The sequence below is a fragment of the Cryptococcus neoformans genome, chromosome 1 (assembly GCF_000149385.1).
Source record: "Cryptococcus neoformans var. neoformans B-3501A chromosome 1, whole genome shotgun sequence".
NCBI classification, from domain to species: Eukaryota; Fungi; Basidiomycota; class Tremellomycetes; order Tremellales; family Cryptococcaceae; genus Cryptococcus; species Cryptococcus deneoformans.
This window is the reverse complement of record NC_009177.1, coordinates 630,586-645,000: the sequence shown is the minus strand read 5'-3', so window position 1 is coordinate 645,000 and position 14,415 is coordinate 630,586. Positions and strand designations below refer to the sequence as shown.

The 14,415-nt window shown below is 50.4% G+C and overlaps 5 protein-coding genes across 5 annotated transcripts; 3 read left to right on the top strand and 2 right to left on the bottom strand.

Annotated features, from left to right (window-relative positions):
• Window positions 1-372: 372 nt before the first annotated feature.
• CNBA2320 (hypothetical protein) lies at window positions 373-3,882 on the top strand (the record flags this gene model as incomplete). Its single annotated transcript, XM_773139.1, has 10 exons — window positions 373-393; window positions 445-548; window positions 603-809; window positions 870-944; window positions 990-1,167; window positions 1,232-1,689; window positions 1,746-2,644; window positions 2,709-2,715; window positions 2,784-3,564; window positions 3,640-3,882. 10 exons carry the CDS (start codon window positions 373-375, stop codon window positions 3,880-3,882), a joined length of 2,973 nt encoding a protein of 990 aa, XP_778232.1.
• Window positions 3,883-5,116: 1,234 nt separating this feature from the next.
• CNBA2310 (hypothetical protein) lies at window positions 5,117-10,745 on the top strand (the record flags this gene model as incomplete). The annotated part of the gene is made up of 12 exons (XM_773138.1): window positions 5,117-5,309; window positions 5,371-5,650; window positions 5,709-6,879; window positions 6,927-7,054; window positions 7,107-7,164; window positions 7,218-8,323; window positions 8,379-8,550; window positions 8,601-9,025; window positions 9,090-9,201; window positions 9,257-10,306; window positions 10,365-10,437; window positions 10,492-10,745. 12 exons carry the CDS (start codon window positions 5,117-5,119, stop codon window positions 10,743-10,745), a joined length of 5,022 nt encoding a protein of 1,673 aa, XP_778231.1.
• A 200-nt stretch (window positions 10,746-10,945) lies between these two features.
• Window positions 10,946-12,159, bottom strand: CNBA2300 (hypothetical protein; the record flags this gene model as incomplete). The annotated part of the gene is made up of 3 exons (XM_773137.1): window positions 10,946-11,751; window positions 11,804-12,033; window positions 12,098-12,159. The coding sequence occupies 3 exons, from the start codon at window positions 12,157-12,159 to the stop codon at window positions 10,946-10,948; spliced, it is 1,098 nt and encodes a 365-aa protein (XP_778230.1).
• A 101-nt stretch (window positions 12,160-12,260) lies between these two features.
• On the top strand, window positions 12,261-12,676 carry CNBA2290 (hypothetical protein; the record flags this gene model as incomplete). Its single annotated transcript, XM_773136.1, has 3 exons — window positions 12,261-12,418; window positions 12,454-12,552; window positions 12,598-12,676. 3 exons carry the CDS (start codon window positions 12,261-12,263, stop codon window positions 12,674-12,676), a joined length of 336 nt encoding a protein of 111 aa, XP_778229.1.
• A 192-nt stretch (window positions 12,677-12,868) lies between these two features.
• CNBA2280 (hypothetical protein) lies at window positions 12,869-14,339 on the bottom strand (the record flags this gene model as incomplete). Its single annotated transcript, XM_773135.1, has 6 exons — window positions 12,869-13,382; window positions 13,435-13,502; window positions 13,585-13,690; window positions 13,748-14,021; window positions 14,107-14,181; window positions 14,249-14,339. The coding sequence occupies 6 exons, from the start codon at window positions 14,337-14,339 to the stop codon at window positions 12,869-12,871; spliced, it is 1,128 nt and encodes a 375-aa protein (XP_778228.1).
• Window positions 14,340-14,415: the final 76 nt, after the last annotated feature.

Here is a 14,415-nt window from a genome sequence, read left to right as displayed (position 1 = left end):
AAAGCACGCTCAAAGTCTTTAAGTAACCTTCATTCCCCTTCAAATCTCTTTCCGCTGGGACAAGCACCTCTTGTCTACCTCCCCGACGAAAGTCGCCTAGCGAACAAAAGGCTCAAAGAGGTCAAGCCCCTCTTCTCCCTTCCCAAACTTCAAGAACATTCGTCAACTCAAGACAGGCTGCTGCTAGGTTTGAGCCCTGAGGTACAGCAGCGTAGATCACAAGACCACCCCCAGGTTTCTGTGTCAAGCCCTTTTGGGATACTGGAAGATGAGCCGCTCATAGTGCGGAACGAATCTGAAGTACACCTAAAATACAATGGTGATGCTGTCGATCAAGAGACATTATGGGAAAAAGTCTCTCCAGAACATACAATGAAGCTAGCTGGATCTTCCGTGAGTTACATATATAGCTGTCGAAAGGTGCAAATGACCCTAATATTGTAGCCATTGCGAACTTGGGATCTGGATAGTGGAAACAATGCGTCGGTATCCAAGTCATCTTTTCTATCGGAAAGATCACCACACGATTTCGATTCCGTGATCTTATCGTAAGATAGAAGTCGAGATAACTCGCGCATGGGATTATGCTAACGAAAATATAGTCTGGAATCTTCCAGTTTGTTGAATAGCCCACTAACCCTCCCACAAGCCGCCACCTTTGAATCAAAACCGCTACTAGAGCTCCTCTTGAGAGCCACTTTAGGCACAGTCACAACCGGCGAATTGATGTGGGACAAGAAACTCTCAGCTTTTGTATTGGGTGAAAGAAGTGAACGAGTATTGGGTCTAGAGAGGGAGACGCTTTCTGGGTGAGTGAGGGACGGTTGCGCTCGAGCCGGCTTACTTAGACAATGTTCCTGTCTCTCTAGGTTCAAAACAAACTTTTTGACCATTGGAACCTCTGTGAGGAGACTAGAACTCATCATCGACAGCCAGAGTAATCTGTAGGTCTAGCTGTGTCGGTTACGCGTGGCAACTGATTCATTCAGTCCTCTCACTTCAACACATCATGCGCTTTTCCACGCTTTAGGAACTTATCTCACGTATATCAAGGATCGTCTTGCGTGTGCCGCGACTGAATGTCATGAGCAAGGGCCGTCAAGATGGAATAGTTGGATGTTGGCGACTCGCCATGTGAAGCAACTTGCTGAGACCTTATGTGGTGTCGTGCGTTGGGTGAGAGACTTTCCGCTCTCTGCATCAGACAGCGTGTTCATCTTTTTCTGCACAGCCAACAAGTTCTCCCGACGCCCATGCTCTCCCATCGCGTGCTTCCGCATTACTCACGCACTTGCATGGCCAATTCTTGGCCATCTTATCAACTTCTCCGAGCCAGCATCACCCTTCTGCAATCGCCTTAGCTTATCTTCTAAGTCAAGCTTCTGCTCCTTTTCTGAACCTCCTTCAATCATGGTTGGGTTTTCCGGGGACTGATGATGAAGATCAAAGTCCAGGTTCGCAACCATGGACTGATTTAGGAATCTCGAGGAAATTAGTCGGCGACGCTTGGAAGTATGAGTTTTCGGCTGGGAGGATGCCCGGATTTGTTCCCAAGGAAGCCCGGAGGATTTTATACGAGGCAGGCAAAGGTCTGAGGACACTAAAAGTAGCCACAAATGGGCTTCATCCTTTATGCAACATCAGGCAGGCTATTGACATTAGATGGATTTGGGGAGACTCCGAAAAAAGGTATGAGAAACTGATTCACCGTTTTGTGACTTCGACCAACTTATGTGAGCCTATAGCGAGTTAAGAAATCACCTTCGCCATATTCAAAGACAAGTCGATCATTGGCATCGACATCAATTGTCCCGATCATCGTCGAACAGACTAACGCAAATACCCTCTCAAAAAGAAGATGAAACGGATTACATGGAGTCCAACGAGCGCAATACACCTCGGCATGAGGAGTATGCTTTATATCCAAGACCTGAATCTGATATTGGCGATTTATGGTCTTTATTTAATCAGCCACCTGGCTCTCAATTATCATTATCTCATCCACACCATTCCCATTCAGAATTCCCACTTTGGGGCCCGACTCCACTCACACACCTTCACGAGTTTATATCTCGGCATTCTTCTCCCAATCACCCGCTTCTCCCCCCTTCTTGCCCAACACTGTCAATCTTCATTTCCAATCAGATCCTTGATCCCTTGCTTGCTCACGCAACCCTCATATCTACCTCCTTAGTCTCTCTGTACCTCCATGACTTACGATTCCTCGACCATTTGGATGTGCTGAGAGCCTTCTGGCTAGCCGGAGATGTAGGTTTTACGGAGCGCGTCAGCAGCGCTTTGTTTGGCAAGGACAGTGCAGGTGCCGGTGAAGCTGTGGGGCTCGGTAAAAGAGCTCGGATCAGGGCGCGGTTAGGTCTCGGTGAAGATGATGACAAACAGGACCGGGATAGTGACTGGGGAATAGGACTAGGCATTGGATTGAGCGAAAGAAGTCGGTGGCCTCCGGGAGGTGCAGAGCTTGCGTATGCCTTGAGAACAACTCTCCTGAACCATGAAGATAACGATAGGAAAAAATCGACGGGGTCAGTATGGCAAGACGTAGGAGACCGCGTCTCATTTGCCGTACGAGAATTACCAAAGGAAGAAAACAGCGGGAAAAGGGCAAGATGGCTGAACCCACAAGGTAAATTGAGTCTTTGTGTATCACTTTGAATGCTCTGCCAACTGCTAACGATTGACTGATTTAGCAATTGAGTACGTCCCCAGAGAAAGATCAACGCAGCTCAGAGAAAATAAGACTTACTGATCTCATAACCATACAGAGCACTCGATTTCTTATATCTTTCATATTCACCTCCGGTAGCCATTACAGACATTTTGCCCCATCAGCTCATGGAGAAGTATCAAACGATCCACAATCTTATCCTAAGGCTTTCGCGAGTTGACCTCGTTCTCCGTACGATGTACTGGGACGTGATACATCAATTCGAACTTTTCAACGAGCCTCACAAGATTGGCGTAGACTTGAGACCATCCTCGGGATTGCCTTGTTATCGACTGCAAGAGAGATCTACGCACTCGCTCTTCCCCAAAGGATCAATTGCTCAAAGGCGTTTGCAGATACTGCGATTCAGGATGACCCATTTCGTCAACGTATTCGGAAGATACGTGTTGGATATTGCAATAGGAAGCAACTGGGATGCAATGAAAAGAAGGCTAGAGAGGCTGCGGAAGGATTGTACAGGAAAGGCACATAATCGACAAGGGACGTCTGAGGAGGAATCGGATGAAGCATGGGTGGAGAGTACTCTCCATGATGAGGAAATCGACGAAATTGCTCCAGGAGGTATTCGTCGGCTCCAATCCATACACTCTATTGTTCTGTATCACAACATGGTTCTGGACAAGATCTGTCGCGCCTGTTTACTGGGGCCTCAATCGGGCCAACAAGTAACCTTCAAGATCCTTATGGTGTTGTTTGGATTGGTTTTGGACCTGGGGAAAACAGTGAAAGAGGTGGAGAGAGGTGTAAGGGGATGGGAAGATGGGGTAGAGAAAGTCGATGAGATCGTAAAGGAATGGCATGAGAAAGAAGCTACATTTGTGAGTGTTCTCAAGGCATATAGAGCAGTTAAGCTGATGTCTGCGCACGCCCCTTCTTCCAAAAAAAAAAAACAGCTTCATGCTTTGGAAAGGCTCTCACTTAGATCTACGCATCCCAAGACTAATACTATGGAGCGAGATGGAATCGATCAGGACTTGCAGGTCCTTCATAGCAGCGCACCGGAAACTGCAAATGGCGGCCATGGCAATCCGGAGGGGCTGGCGGGCAATGATTTACGAGAACTCTGGCTGCGTCTGACATTCAAAGAAGGGGGCGGAATTGCGGTGCGGGGCATTCGAAAGAACGAGGATGACTAGTCCAAAAGGATGAATATGAAAGGAGGAATACGCATGTTGCAATAGTAACAGTAATTATGCTAACAGGTGGAACTGCGGTGAGACACACTGATTGATCGCCTCAAATTGAAATGAAGAACATGTTGTTGTGCATGAACGCGAGAACGAGGTACAGACGGAGTACGGTATTGGCGGGCGTGCCACGTTAGTTCGAATCATATGCACAAAGCAACGTATGCGAAGTCGTCTTGCCGTCTACCATAATACTGCGAACAATCAGTGTGATGCAAAATGAAATCTCTGCACTCCTTCCATGCTCTGTACGCTTGAGATGCGAACATTGTTCTTGATTAGATTGCGTGTCTGGCATTGCCGGTGGTGGTGAGAGTCGTTAATTGGCGACTGGCATGAGAAGGGATGCTTCGCCAAAAATAAAAGTATTAAAGATGATGCGATGCACTCATAATAATTTTGAGCCTTTGTCGTCCTTTTTTTGTCGACCGACTGTCGTGCCTGAACGACGAAAGTTGGCCGGATTTGTTACTAGTGCTCGTACGGTAACGGTTCAACGAGTGACGCTGCTTGCTTCTTGGGCTTGACTCTCATTTCCGCACGTCTTTCTCTGCCATTCGACTGGCTCATTCTCTCATAAAGTGACATCGCGAACTCTGAGCACGGCCGTGCACAATGAGCAGATAATCATCATTTCCCCTGGTCCGAAGGCTGGGGGAGACCTTTGCTGTTTCGACCAAAACCCATCCTTTCGACAGTCCAGTTGGCATATACGCCATCCGGGCCTTTGAATTACAGAAATTCCAAGTACGGCTTGCGTGGTATAGCGCGCTATTGCCTAACCATTCAGAAAGTCATCGGCATTCGAACATTCGCAGAGATCATTCGGCAGAGAATATACACGAGGTGGCTACCAGCGGTACAACCCAATAGCGACCTTGATATTTGCTGTCTGCTAGTGCGGCTTTGAGCAGGAAGAAGAGCAGAGGTGAGTGCGCATAATATCTGGACCATGGAGGGTGGAGGATGGGGTGTGGAACGGTCTGTGCGTTGGTTTCGGACTGCCCGCCCGCCGGATAACTCAGATCTGCAGTGTGCGACCACATCATCCGCCTCTTCTTCCTTCCTCCTCCCTAGTCCATCCTTCGCTTTGCCATCCCCACACTGACTCACAGCAGCAACATACTTCCCACCGTTACTCATTCATCAGCATCCACCATATTCCATAACACCACATCCCATCATGTCCTTATCACGTCGCCAGTCCATCGCACCCCCCAGTCCTCTATCTCCATCCAGCATTACGAGGCCTAATTCTTCAGCCGGTCAAAGCACGTTTGGCCATACTAGAGCTAGTCTCAGTAGTGATGCGTCAAGTATTGCCGCAGGTGCTAAAGAAACTCCAAATACTCTGGAAAATAGGAACGTCAAAGTTGGTGCGTGAATTGACACGATAGACATTCGAACAACTGATCCGATGTGTGTGCTGCCTGTCAGTGTTGCGTATCCGACCGTCCGATCCAGATGACCCCTCCATTCCTCCTCGGTTCCGATCGGTCCTCGTTCACCCCACTTCAAAGTCTGATATCCGGGTAGATGTCGACCCAGCTGCTCTCACTGGCCACGGGCCTAGCATCAGTACTGGTGGCAAGAAGTACTCTTCATTCAGCTTCGATTATGTTCTGGGAGAAAGTGCTCAACAAACGGATCTTTACCAATGTACGGCTGGAGAAAGCGTTGACGAGTTTATGAAGGGTCACAACGTCACCTTTCTAGCGTGAGTGGAGACTAGAATTGTCCTAAAACAGGGCTAATACTCCTTTTATCGTGGGCAGCTATGGCCAGACCAGTTCCGGCAAGTCATACTCTATGGGAACAACCGGTGACAACATTGATTATTCTGGTACTGAATTTACTCCTCGCACTGGGCTTATCCCCCGAACTGTGCAAAGCATTTTTGAACGAGCAGAAGATAACAAACAAAAGTCAGGGCCAGGCGCCTCATGGGAAGCGCGACTGAGTTTTCTTGAGCTGTATAACGAAGAGATCATAGATCTCCTATCCGGTGCAGGCATATCCATTTCCATCCGAGAGGAACGAGACGGCAGAATAGTCTGGTCGGGCGTGAGAGAAGTCAAGGTCAAATCATTATCTGAAGTGATGAAGTTGCTTCAGGAAGGATCTACTAGGAGGAAAACAGGAGAAACAACCATGAATGCCACGAGCTCTAGAAGTCATGCTATCTTCTCAATAACATTGGTTCAGAAGAGGCCTTCCAATGCCCTGTCTGCCTTATCTGCTTTAGGTAGCGAGACGCCTACCAGGCAACTTCGTCGCCCTTCGTCTATGATCGGCTTCCCTGCGTCGGGTCCCCGCTCACCCACTCTTCCTCATTCTCGAAGTGGTCCACCTAGCAGCTTCAGCCGTATGACCCCCTCCCGACCTCAATCTGCTATCAATCCATCAGCCTCCACGGAGGAATTTGTGGTGATAACAAGTAAATTCAATATGGTAGATCTGGCTGGTTCAGAACGTCTCAAACGGACCGCCGCTCAGGGTGACCGTATGAAGGAAGGCATTTCAATTAACAGTGGTCTTCTGGCACTTGGTAACGTTATTTCAACGTTATCTGATCCCGTTAAATCTCGTGGCCATATTCCTTACCGGGATTCAAAACTCACACGTATGCTTCAAGACTCTATTGGTGGGAATGCCCTCACCACCATGATCGCTTGTATCTCTCCCATTGAAGCCAATATTGGCGAGACCCTCAACACAATCAAGTATGCTTCTCGTGCCCGAAATATTCGTAATTCAGCCAAGGTGAACCAGGTTGAAGCCGGGTGGGATGACGTAGAATATCTCCAAAACGCTGTCCTCAAGTTGAGAAAGCAAGTAATAGCGTTGGAAGCAGAAGGGAAGGAGAGTAGAGTGTCAGAAGACGGTCTAAAACGAAGCGAAAAGTTGACTCGGAGGCTGGCTGAGTTACAGAAAGAGCATACTGAAGTACGATACTGAGCAGTATAGAAGGAACTTGCTAACCCGATATACAGCTGTACGACCGTTATCTGGCAAAATGCAGTGAGAACATGCGTCTTTCAAGTGAGCTAAAGAGCCGTGGCCCTGGCGATGGGGATGCTCTCACCAAATTTAATGAGACGGTCGAACCTGTCATTTTGGAGTGAGTCTGTGCAGTTTACTACGACTGCTGCCTTTGATCTGACCATGTTTAGATACGAGAAGGTCGTTTCTGCTCTGAATCAACAGCTGGAGGAACTGCGCGGGGAAATTGTGAGTTGCCTAGTCTCAGCCAGAAGAGAATGCAACTGAATGCTTAAAAAAAGGCCCTTATGAACGAGATGTCTGAAGAGCGGAGTCGACTTTTGCAAGACGCCCAGGAAAGGCAACTGCAAAGCGAAACATACCTTGCTGAACTCCGAATGAGGATGGTGAAACTTGCGGACCGGAACGCTTCGAGTGAAGCTTATATCCAAGACCTCGAAGCAAAGCTGAAAACTTATGCCGACAAGGAGGATACACACATTCTCGTTGCCACTGAGCTAAAGAAGGAAATTGCCAAACTTCGAGAAAGTGGCACAACTTCAGCAAAAAACGTTTCAGAGCTTGAAGCACGGTTGACGACGTCTGAGGCTTTGCGCGAAAATCTTGCAACTCAGGTAGAGAAATATGAGCGGGATGCGGCTATTCATGAGAAGGCTTTTCGTGAATTAGAGGCTCACATCGCCCATCTTGAAGCAGCAGATCACAACAAGCGTTTATTGGAGGAGTTGGCTCAGAAGAACAGCAAAATCACGGAGCTTGAAGATCAGCTGAAAGCGAAAGGCCAATCCCATTTTGAACAGAAGGAAAAGGAACTGTCCGAGACCGTTGAGGATGAACAATCCACACAAAAGGGACTGGACTCGAAATTCGCATTGTCAGAAATTTCATCGGGTTCCAATACCGGACCTGTCGCGCCGCCATGCGAGCGAGCTGATGCGTCGGCTTTAGCTGTAGGCATTGAGGGTCCTAAAACAATATTAGATAAGGAAATGCCTCCCAGCCAGGCGGATCGAGAGAGCAGTCAACTTGAACAACTCAAAAAAGAGTTGAAAGCACTATCGGCAAAATACTCAGAGTCTGAAACTCGCATTGCTGATCTCACAGCCAAACTTTCAGAGGCCAGCCTTGTTCAAGGCGTGACGGATGACATGGTCAAAGTAGCTCAGACGACGACAGAAGAACTGTCGCAAACACATAACCAGGATGAGGACGGAGTAGGTAGGAAGGGCATGGCTGTACCTCGTGCCGAATCCAACTCAAGCTTGGACTCGGATGAGGAACAAACCTCAATGAGAAGGACGTCTTTACCTTTATTGAACAGATCCAATATTTCTGTGAAGCAGGGTTTTCGAGGAGGGAGGGGATATTTAGTTTCCAAAGGGAACAGGTGGGTCGCGATATCTTTTAGGAATGTCGAGACTGACCGCTGTTTCTATATACAGGCCGCAATCGCTCTCGCAGGAGCTGTTCTCTGCGCAATCGTTGGCTACATCGCTGTGCGCCATGTGGAGTCAGCCAGTTACTAAGTCTCTCTTATCGTCACCGACGGTGCAAGTCAGGCCGTCTTCACGATCATCTCAATCTCTGGAAACAGAATTAAGATTTGTACATCGTGTGAGTGTACACCGCTGCCAGCAAGTTTGCAGCTAACACTCTGCTCATAGGTCATTGACGAGCGGGACAAGGAACTAAGAGACAGAGAAGCCTATATCCTACAACTGGAGAAACAGTTGGAAATTGCAGTCGCGCATGATATCCTCTCCCGTAAAACCAGCGCAAAAATAAATGTGGAGGCAGACATGCCACAAACACCAGTGACATCGGGCATACAGGTATATCCCAGGGATGTCCCCTTACCACCGAGCCCGCAAGCTCATTTTATACCGGTAATGTCAGTTGATATGGTGCATATATCAGAAGAGGACGGTGAGAGCAGTGAAAGGTCGAAAGGTCGAGATTATGAATCATCATCAGTAGGAGTGTCGCCTAGAGGTGTGGAAAGGTTTAAAGAGGTGGCGGATTCGACAAATCAGTGCAAAAATGGCGACGCAAAAGTTGCACAGCAGTTTAGAATTGAAAAGTTGATAAAGTAAGTTTTAATAATTCCAACCGATTGACTGAGAGCGTTCGGCGTCGCTGATTTTTCACGATAGAGATATGGCGGAGAAGGAAGCGTCGCAGAGAAGAATCATTGAGCAGCAATTGATTCAGATAGCTGACTTGCAAAAGACGATTAAGAAGCTAAAGGAAAAACTAATGGAGGGTGTGCGTGTTTTAAAAGCTATCATGATCAACTGTTTCACTAATTCTACATTTACAGGACCCTTATGTGGTCGATATCGGGAGCCTTTGGGAAGAACGTGACGTTTTGATTGTCGAGAAGGCAAAGCAATCGTGCCCTATCCCGTCTTCTGCGTCTTTTCCTCACAGCAAGGAGTCATTCGCCTCTGACGCTTTTGCGCTTGACCGTTTGCGCGATGAACATGCGGCAGAACTTGAAGCCTTGATGGCTGGTCATTCGCAAACGACTGATATGTCACAGTTGGAGTTTACAAAACGGTTGGAAACATGCCAGAAAGAGATTGAGGACAATCAGATCACTATCAACACGCTGAGGGCGAGAATTGAAAGCGTGGAGCGTGAGCATCGCTTGTCGTTGACGAAATGGGACCAGGCTTCAAAAGCAAAGGACATTGCGCACCATGACGAGCTCGAGTCTCTCAAGACGATGCACAGCCAGGTGGTTGCGTCCCTCGAGGCTGCGCATACCCAAACGTTGGAGACGCTACAGGCTGAGCAAGATTTTGTTTCGCGAGAAATGGAATCACCGCTGTCTGAGAATGAGGAGCAACGACGACAGCTCAAGGTGAAGGCAGACCAAGCGTTGTTTGAGCTTTCGCGCGTTCGGGATGAACGCGCCGTTGAACGATACAATGACGCAAGACAGATATCCGAGCTTTCAGAAAACAATGCACGACTTGAGAATATCAAGGTTGAGCTTGAAAATGCAAATGCAGAGCTGATGGCGACTTGCGCCGAGCTGACAAGAAAAAAGACGAGCGAGTTGGAGCAAAAGTCTGGTCGCAAGGTTGTCGTACGCCCGCCTCAGGGGCCGCCACCGACTGTCCCTTTACCGCCCACCCCGCAAGGCTCTTTTGCTGTCAACAGTGCGGTCCGTGCTGATGATGTTCGCGGGAGTATCAAACTGACCGTGTCGTCGGAACAAGAACAAGGAGGAGCGAAGGGGCAAAGCGAGTCGTCTGAGATGCTGAATGAGGCGGGGGCACAGGCTGTATATGATGCCGCTGTGGCAGAGAGGGACGGGTTGGAGAGCGAGATGGAGAGAGAAAGGGAAAAGATTAAAGAAATTGTAAATTGGAAAAAGAGTTGGGGGATTAGGTCGCTAACGGACCGTGATGATGCTGTAGGAGGCCAAGCTTGAAGAAGAAAAAGTCAAGGTAAATAATCTAGCTCTTGACCTTCGAGCATCTCAAAAGATGGGTAAGTGATTAAAGAATCGAGTTGTTTGATTTGCTTACTTTATTTATTTCACAGCGAACAACCTCCGTGTTCACCTTGATGAAGCGAGGCAAGAGACGAAGCGCAGTACGGCAGCGTGTAGAGAACATGTGGCGGAATTGGAGGCGAGGCGTGAGCAAATGGGCAAAATCAGCCAAGACCAGCGATCTCAACGGGATTCATTGCAGGCCGCGCAAGCCCAGGTGGCTAGCCTGAAAATGCAGCTGGAAAGAGCGGTTGATAACAAGGTTGGGAAGAAGGGGTTGAGGGTGAGCTGCCTGCGTGTGTGATTCATGGCATTTGAGACTGATTGGAGTAGTGTTTTTAGATAAAGAGCTGATCATCGCTGGCCGGGTTGACGTTTATTTTTTGCGTTTGTCAAGAGTTGATTCCTGTAGACCAAGTTATATAGACATTCTCTAGTTGCAACGTAAGATGCAATGCATATACCATATGCTCATTTTTGGAGTTACCAACTAATCTATCAAAACTACTGGATCAAACCCTTCTCGACCGCAATCTCGGCATTGATGATTGAAGACGTAGCGGCACCCAGTCTGACATTATCGATCAAGCAGACAAACTTGATGTCAAAGACGGGACACTCTCTGATCCTGCCGACGCTCACACAGGCACCGTTGTGGAGGTTTTTATCGAGCCTGGGCTGCGGCCTGTCTGGCGCATCGTGGACGACGATGGCCTGGGCTGGGGCGGAGGGGACGCCAAGGTGCTGCGCGTCGCATGTGTATTCTCTGAAAGCGTTTTCGACCTCTGCGACGGAGGGCGGGGGCGATCTGGCAAACTTGACAGAGACGCATCCGGTATGGCCGTCGATGACGGGGACACGGGTGCATGTGGCGGAGACGTTGATCTGTTTGGGCGCGTGGAGGTCGAACGCCTTGTTGTCGGGCGTGACGCCGCCGAGGATCTTGTTGGTCTCCCATTCGATCTTGTCTTCTTCGCCACTGATGAGGGGGACGACGTTGTCCATGATATCCAAGCTGCTTACGCCGGGGTAGCCTGCGCCAGAGATGGCCTGGAGGGTGGTGACGATGACGGTGTCGAGGGGCCCAAAGGCCTTTTCGAGGGCGGCGAGGGGGACGACGATGCCGGTGGTGGAGCAGTTGGCGTTGGTGACAATGTAGCCCTTTTTGAGGCCGAGCTGTTCGCGCTGGTAGGGGATGATGGAGAGGTGGGACGGGTTGACGAGGGGGACGATGAGCGGGCACAGCGGGTCTCTGCGGTAGTTTTTCGCGTTCGAGTACACGACGAGGTCGGCCGCTCTGAATGCGTTTTCTGCGGGGCTGTCAGCGTGGGCGGGCAGGCGGGGCCAGGGCGGGAGACGCACCGATATCGCCCGCGACGTCGGCGTCGAGGCCGCTGAAGACGACGCCACATTCGGCGAAGCCGGGGGCGTCCGGCCTGCACTCGTGGACGACCATGTGGCGGACGGCGTCTGGGATGGGGCTCGCGAGCTTCCAGCGGACGACACGGGCGTACTGCTGCCCTGCGGACCTGGAGGAGGCGCCGAGGGCGTGGAGGGCAAAGTAGGGGTGGGCGGCGAGGAGCTCAATGAAGCTGCGGGTTGGCGGGTTACCGGGGCCGGGGGGGGGGGTGGGGGAGTGCTGCGTGGGGGGCTCACCGCTGGCCGACTGTGCCGGTTGCTCCGAGGACGCCGACCTTGATCTGCGGGCGGGGGGACATGGTGGAGATGTGGAGTGAAAATTGGGTGCGCGGTTATTTATTCTTATTTACCACTCCGTTACCCGTCTCCTTATTTATCCTTCTCTATACCCACCCCCGCCATGACTCCCCCCCCCGTGCTGGACAAGGCCCCCGCAAAGAGCGCGCAGCTGTTCCCGTACCACCTCCCGCTCTCCCCCGAGTGGGCCGAGTACAGCGACTGGTACAGCCAGACAGCCATGACCTCCGCCGCCGCCGGCATGTTCATCAAGCAGCCCATGTACGTCCCCCCGCCCCGGCACCGCTGACAGCCAGCATCGTATGGGGCGCATTCGCCCTCGCCGTCTTCGGCTACGTCAACCAGCAGCCCCTCCGCCAGCCCAAGGATGCCACCGCGCCCCTCCTCGTCCTCGGGTGCGTCGTCCCGTGTCGATGCCGTCCACAGCTCACCCCCCGCAGCATGGCCCTCGCAGGTGTCGTCGGCAGCATCCTGCCCAAGACCATGCTCGCCCCGCAGACCCAAAGTGTGCCCGCGTAGACGTAGCTGTGTGTGCATGTATTTGCGTGGTTGTGTGCATGGTTGTCTCACCGCTTCTATTCCCGAGCATCATCATCCACTTCATGCCATACTCAGACACGTTGGACCAGCTCGAAGAATAGCATCTGCTGAAAGAATAACTGCTACATCCCATAATGCATAAACTGCAGTAAACATGTACAAGCCCTGACACTACCGCTTCCCCATCCCCTTCACCTCGTCCAAACTCGCACTTTTCCGGCCATGCGTCCTCTTACCCTCCTCCCTCTTCCCAACCCCCAAATAAGTAGGCAAAATGTCGTATACGCTTTTCAACCCCGCATCCCCAGGGGGCGCACTGCTCGGTGCCGAACTTGGAAACGCTTTCAGCAAATCCTCAAAATTCTGAGCAAACATGGGTGGATGGGGCGATACAATATTATCGTTCCGTAGCTGCTTCACTTGATCTCGCGTGACGGTGAACATTGTTTCAGGCAACTTTTCCAGAAAGAACCCTTGCACGCTGCCTAGCCAGTAGGGTAAAGAGATGATCGCTCGACGACCTTCAAGGTGGGTATAGCGAAGCACGAGCTCCATCATCTCGCGGTAAGTGAAGATGTCCGGTCCGCCAGCTTCAATGATACGTCCAGCCACTTGACTGACAACAATCGGATCGTCACGACAACATATCTCGACCGCCCGTGCAACGTCTCCTACATATACCGGCCTAATAATATTAGTATCAGCGTAAAGGTGCCTTTTTTTTTTCCACGACTCACTGGAATCGAGTGATACCGCCTCCAAAGACTGGGAGGAAAGGGAGATACTTTGCCAAGGTTGCAAAGCGCTTATTGAGTGAAAAACATAAGTCAGGATTGTTTCACTGTCACCACCGCCATCACATGGCCAAAAAAAAAAAAAGTACTCACCGAGAAGAAAGAGTCGCCGGGACCGAAGAGGAGTGAAGGGCGAATGATTGTTGCAGTCGGATGGTATTCACGTATAGCATCTTCCCCTTTCGCCTTGGTCCTCCAACTATGTCCGTTTAATCGTTCATCAGCACAACCCCCCCCCCCCCCCCCCCCAACTCACTAGGCAGTTACACCTCGCAGGTCAGCCCCAATGGCACTCACGCCAACCACCCTGCCTACACCTTCCTCACTAGCAGCTTCCCCAACCCTCCTCGCCCCATCTTCCTGCAGCGCCTTCATCTGCTTGTCGTTCCCCACCAACAAGCCCGCCAAGGAAACGACGGCGGAAGCCCCCTTGAAGGCTTTGCGCAGTTCCGAGGTGGAGGAAGGCGAGGTGATGTCCACCGAGGCGGGGGGGAGGATCTGGGCTCCCAAAGTAGACAGTTTGGAATGGACTAGTTGTTGCAAAAGCCAAGTGACAAATTGATCAGGATCGTAAAGATACAAGTTGGGCCGTCAAGGGTGGAGGAGGGGACGTACGAGATTGAGGGTGACGAGATACAATCTGGATTCGGTTACGGGGATCTGCAATCAAGGCTTTGACGACGTACGATCCTATATATATATAGTTGTTCAAGAAACTGTTAGCCTTTTTTTTGATCTCTTTACAGAGAGGATTTACCGAGAAAACCGGCTCCTACTAGGACAATCTTGCGAGGAGACTTGGTCTCGGGAGGGACAGAGACAGTGGATGCGAGTCTTCTTGTGATCATGGTGCCGGGGTGGTGGCTGTGAGATGTGTTGTTTTGAACAGATTTAAAAAAGGGATCTTCCAGCCTTTGTTGCTTT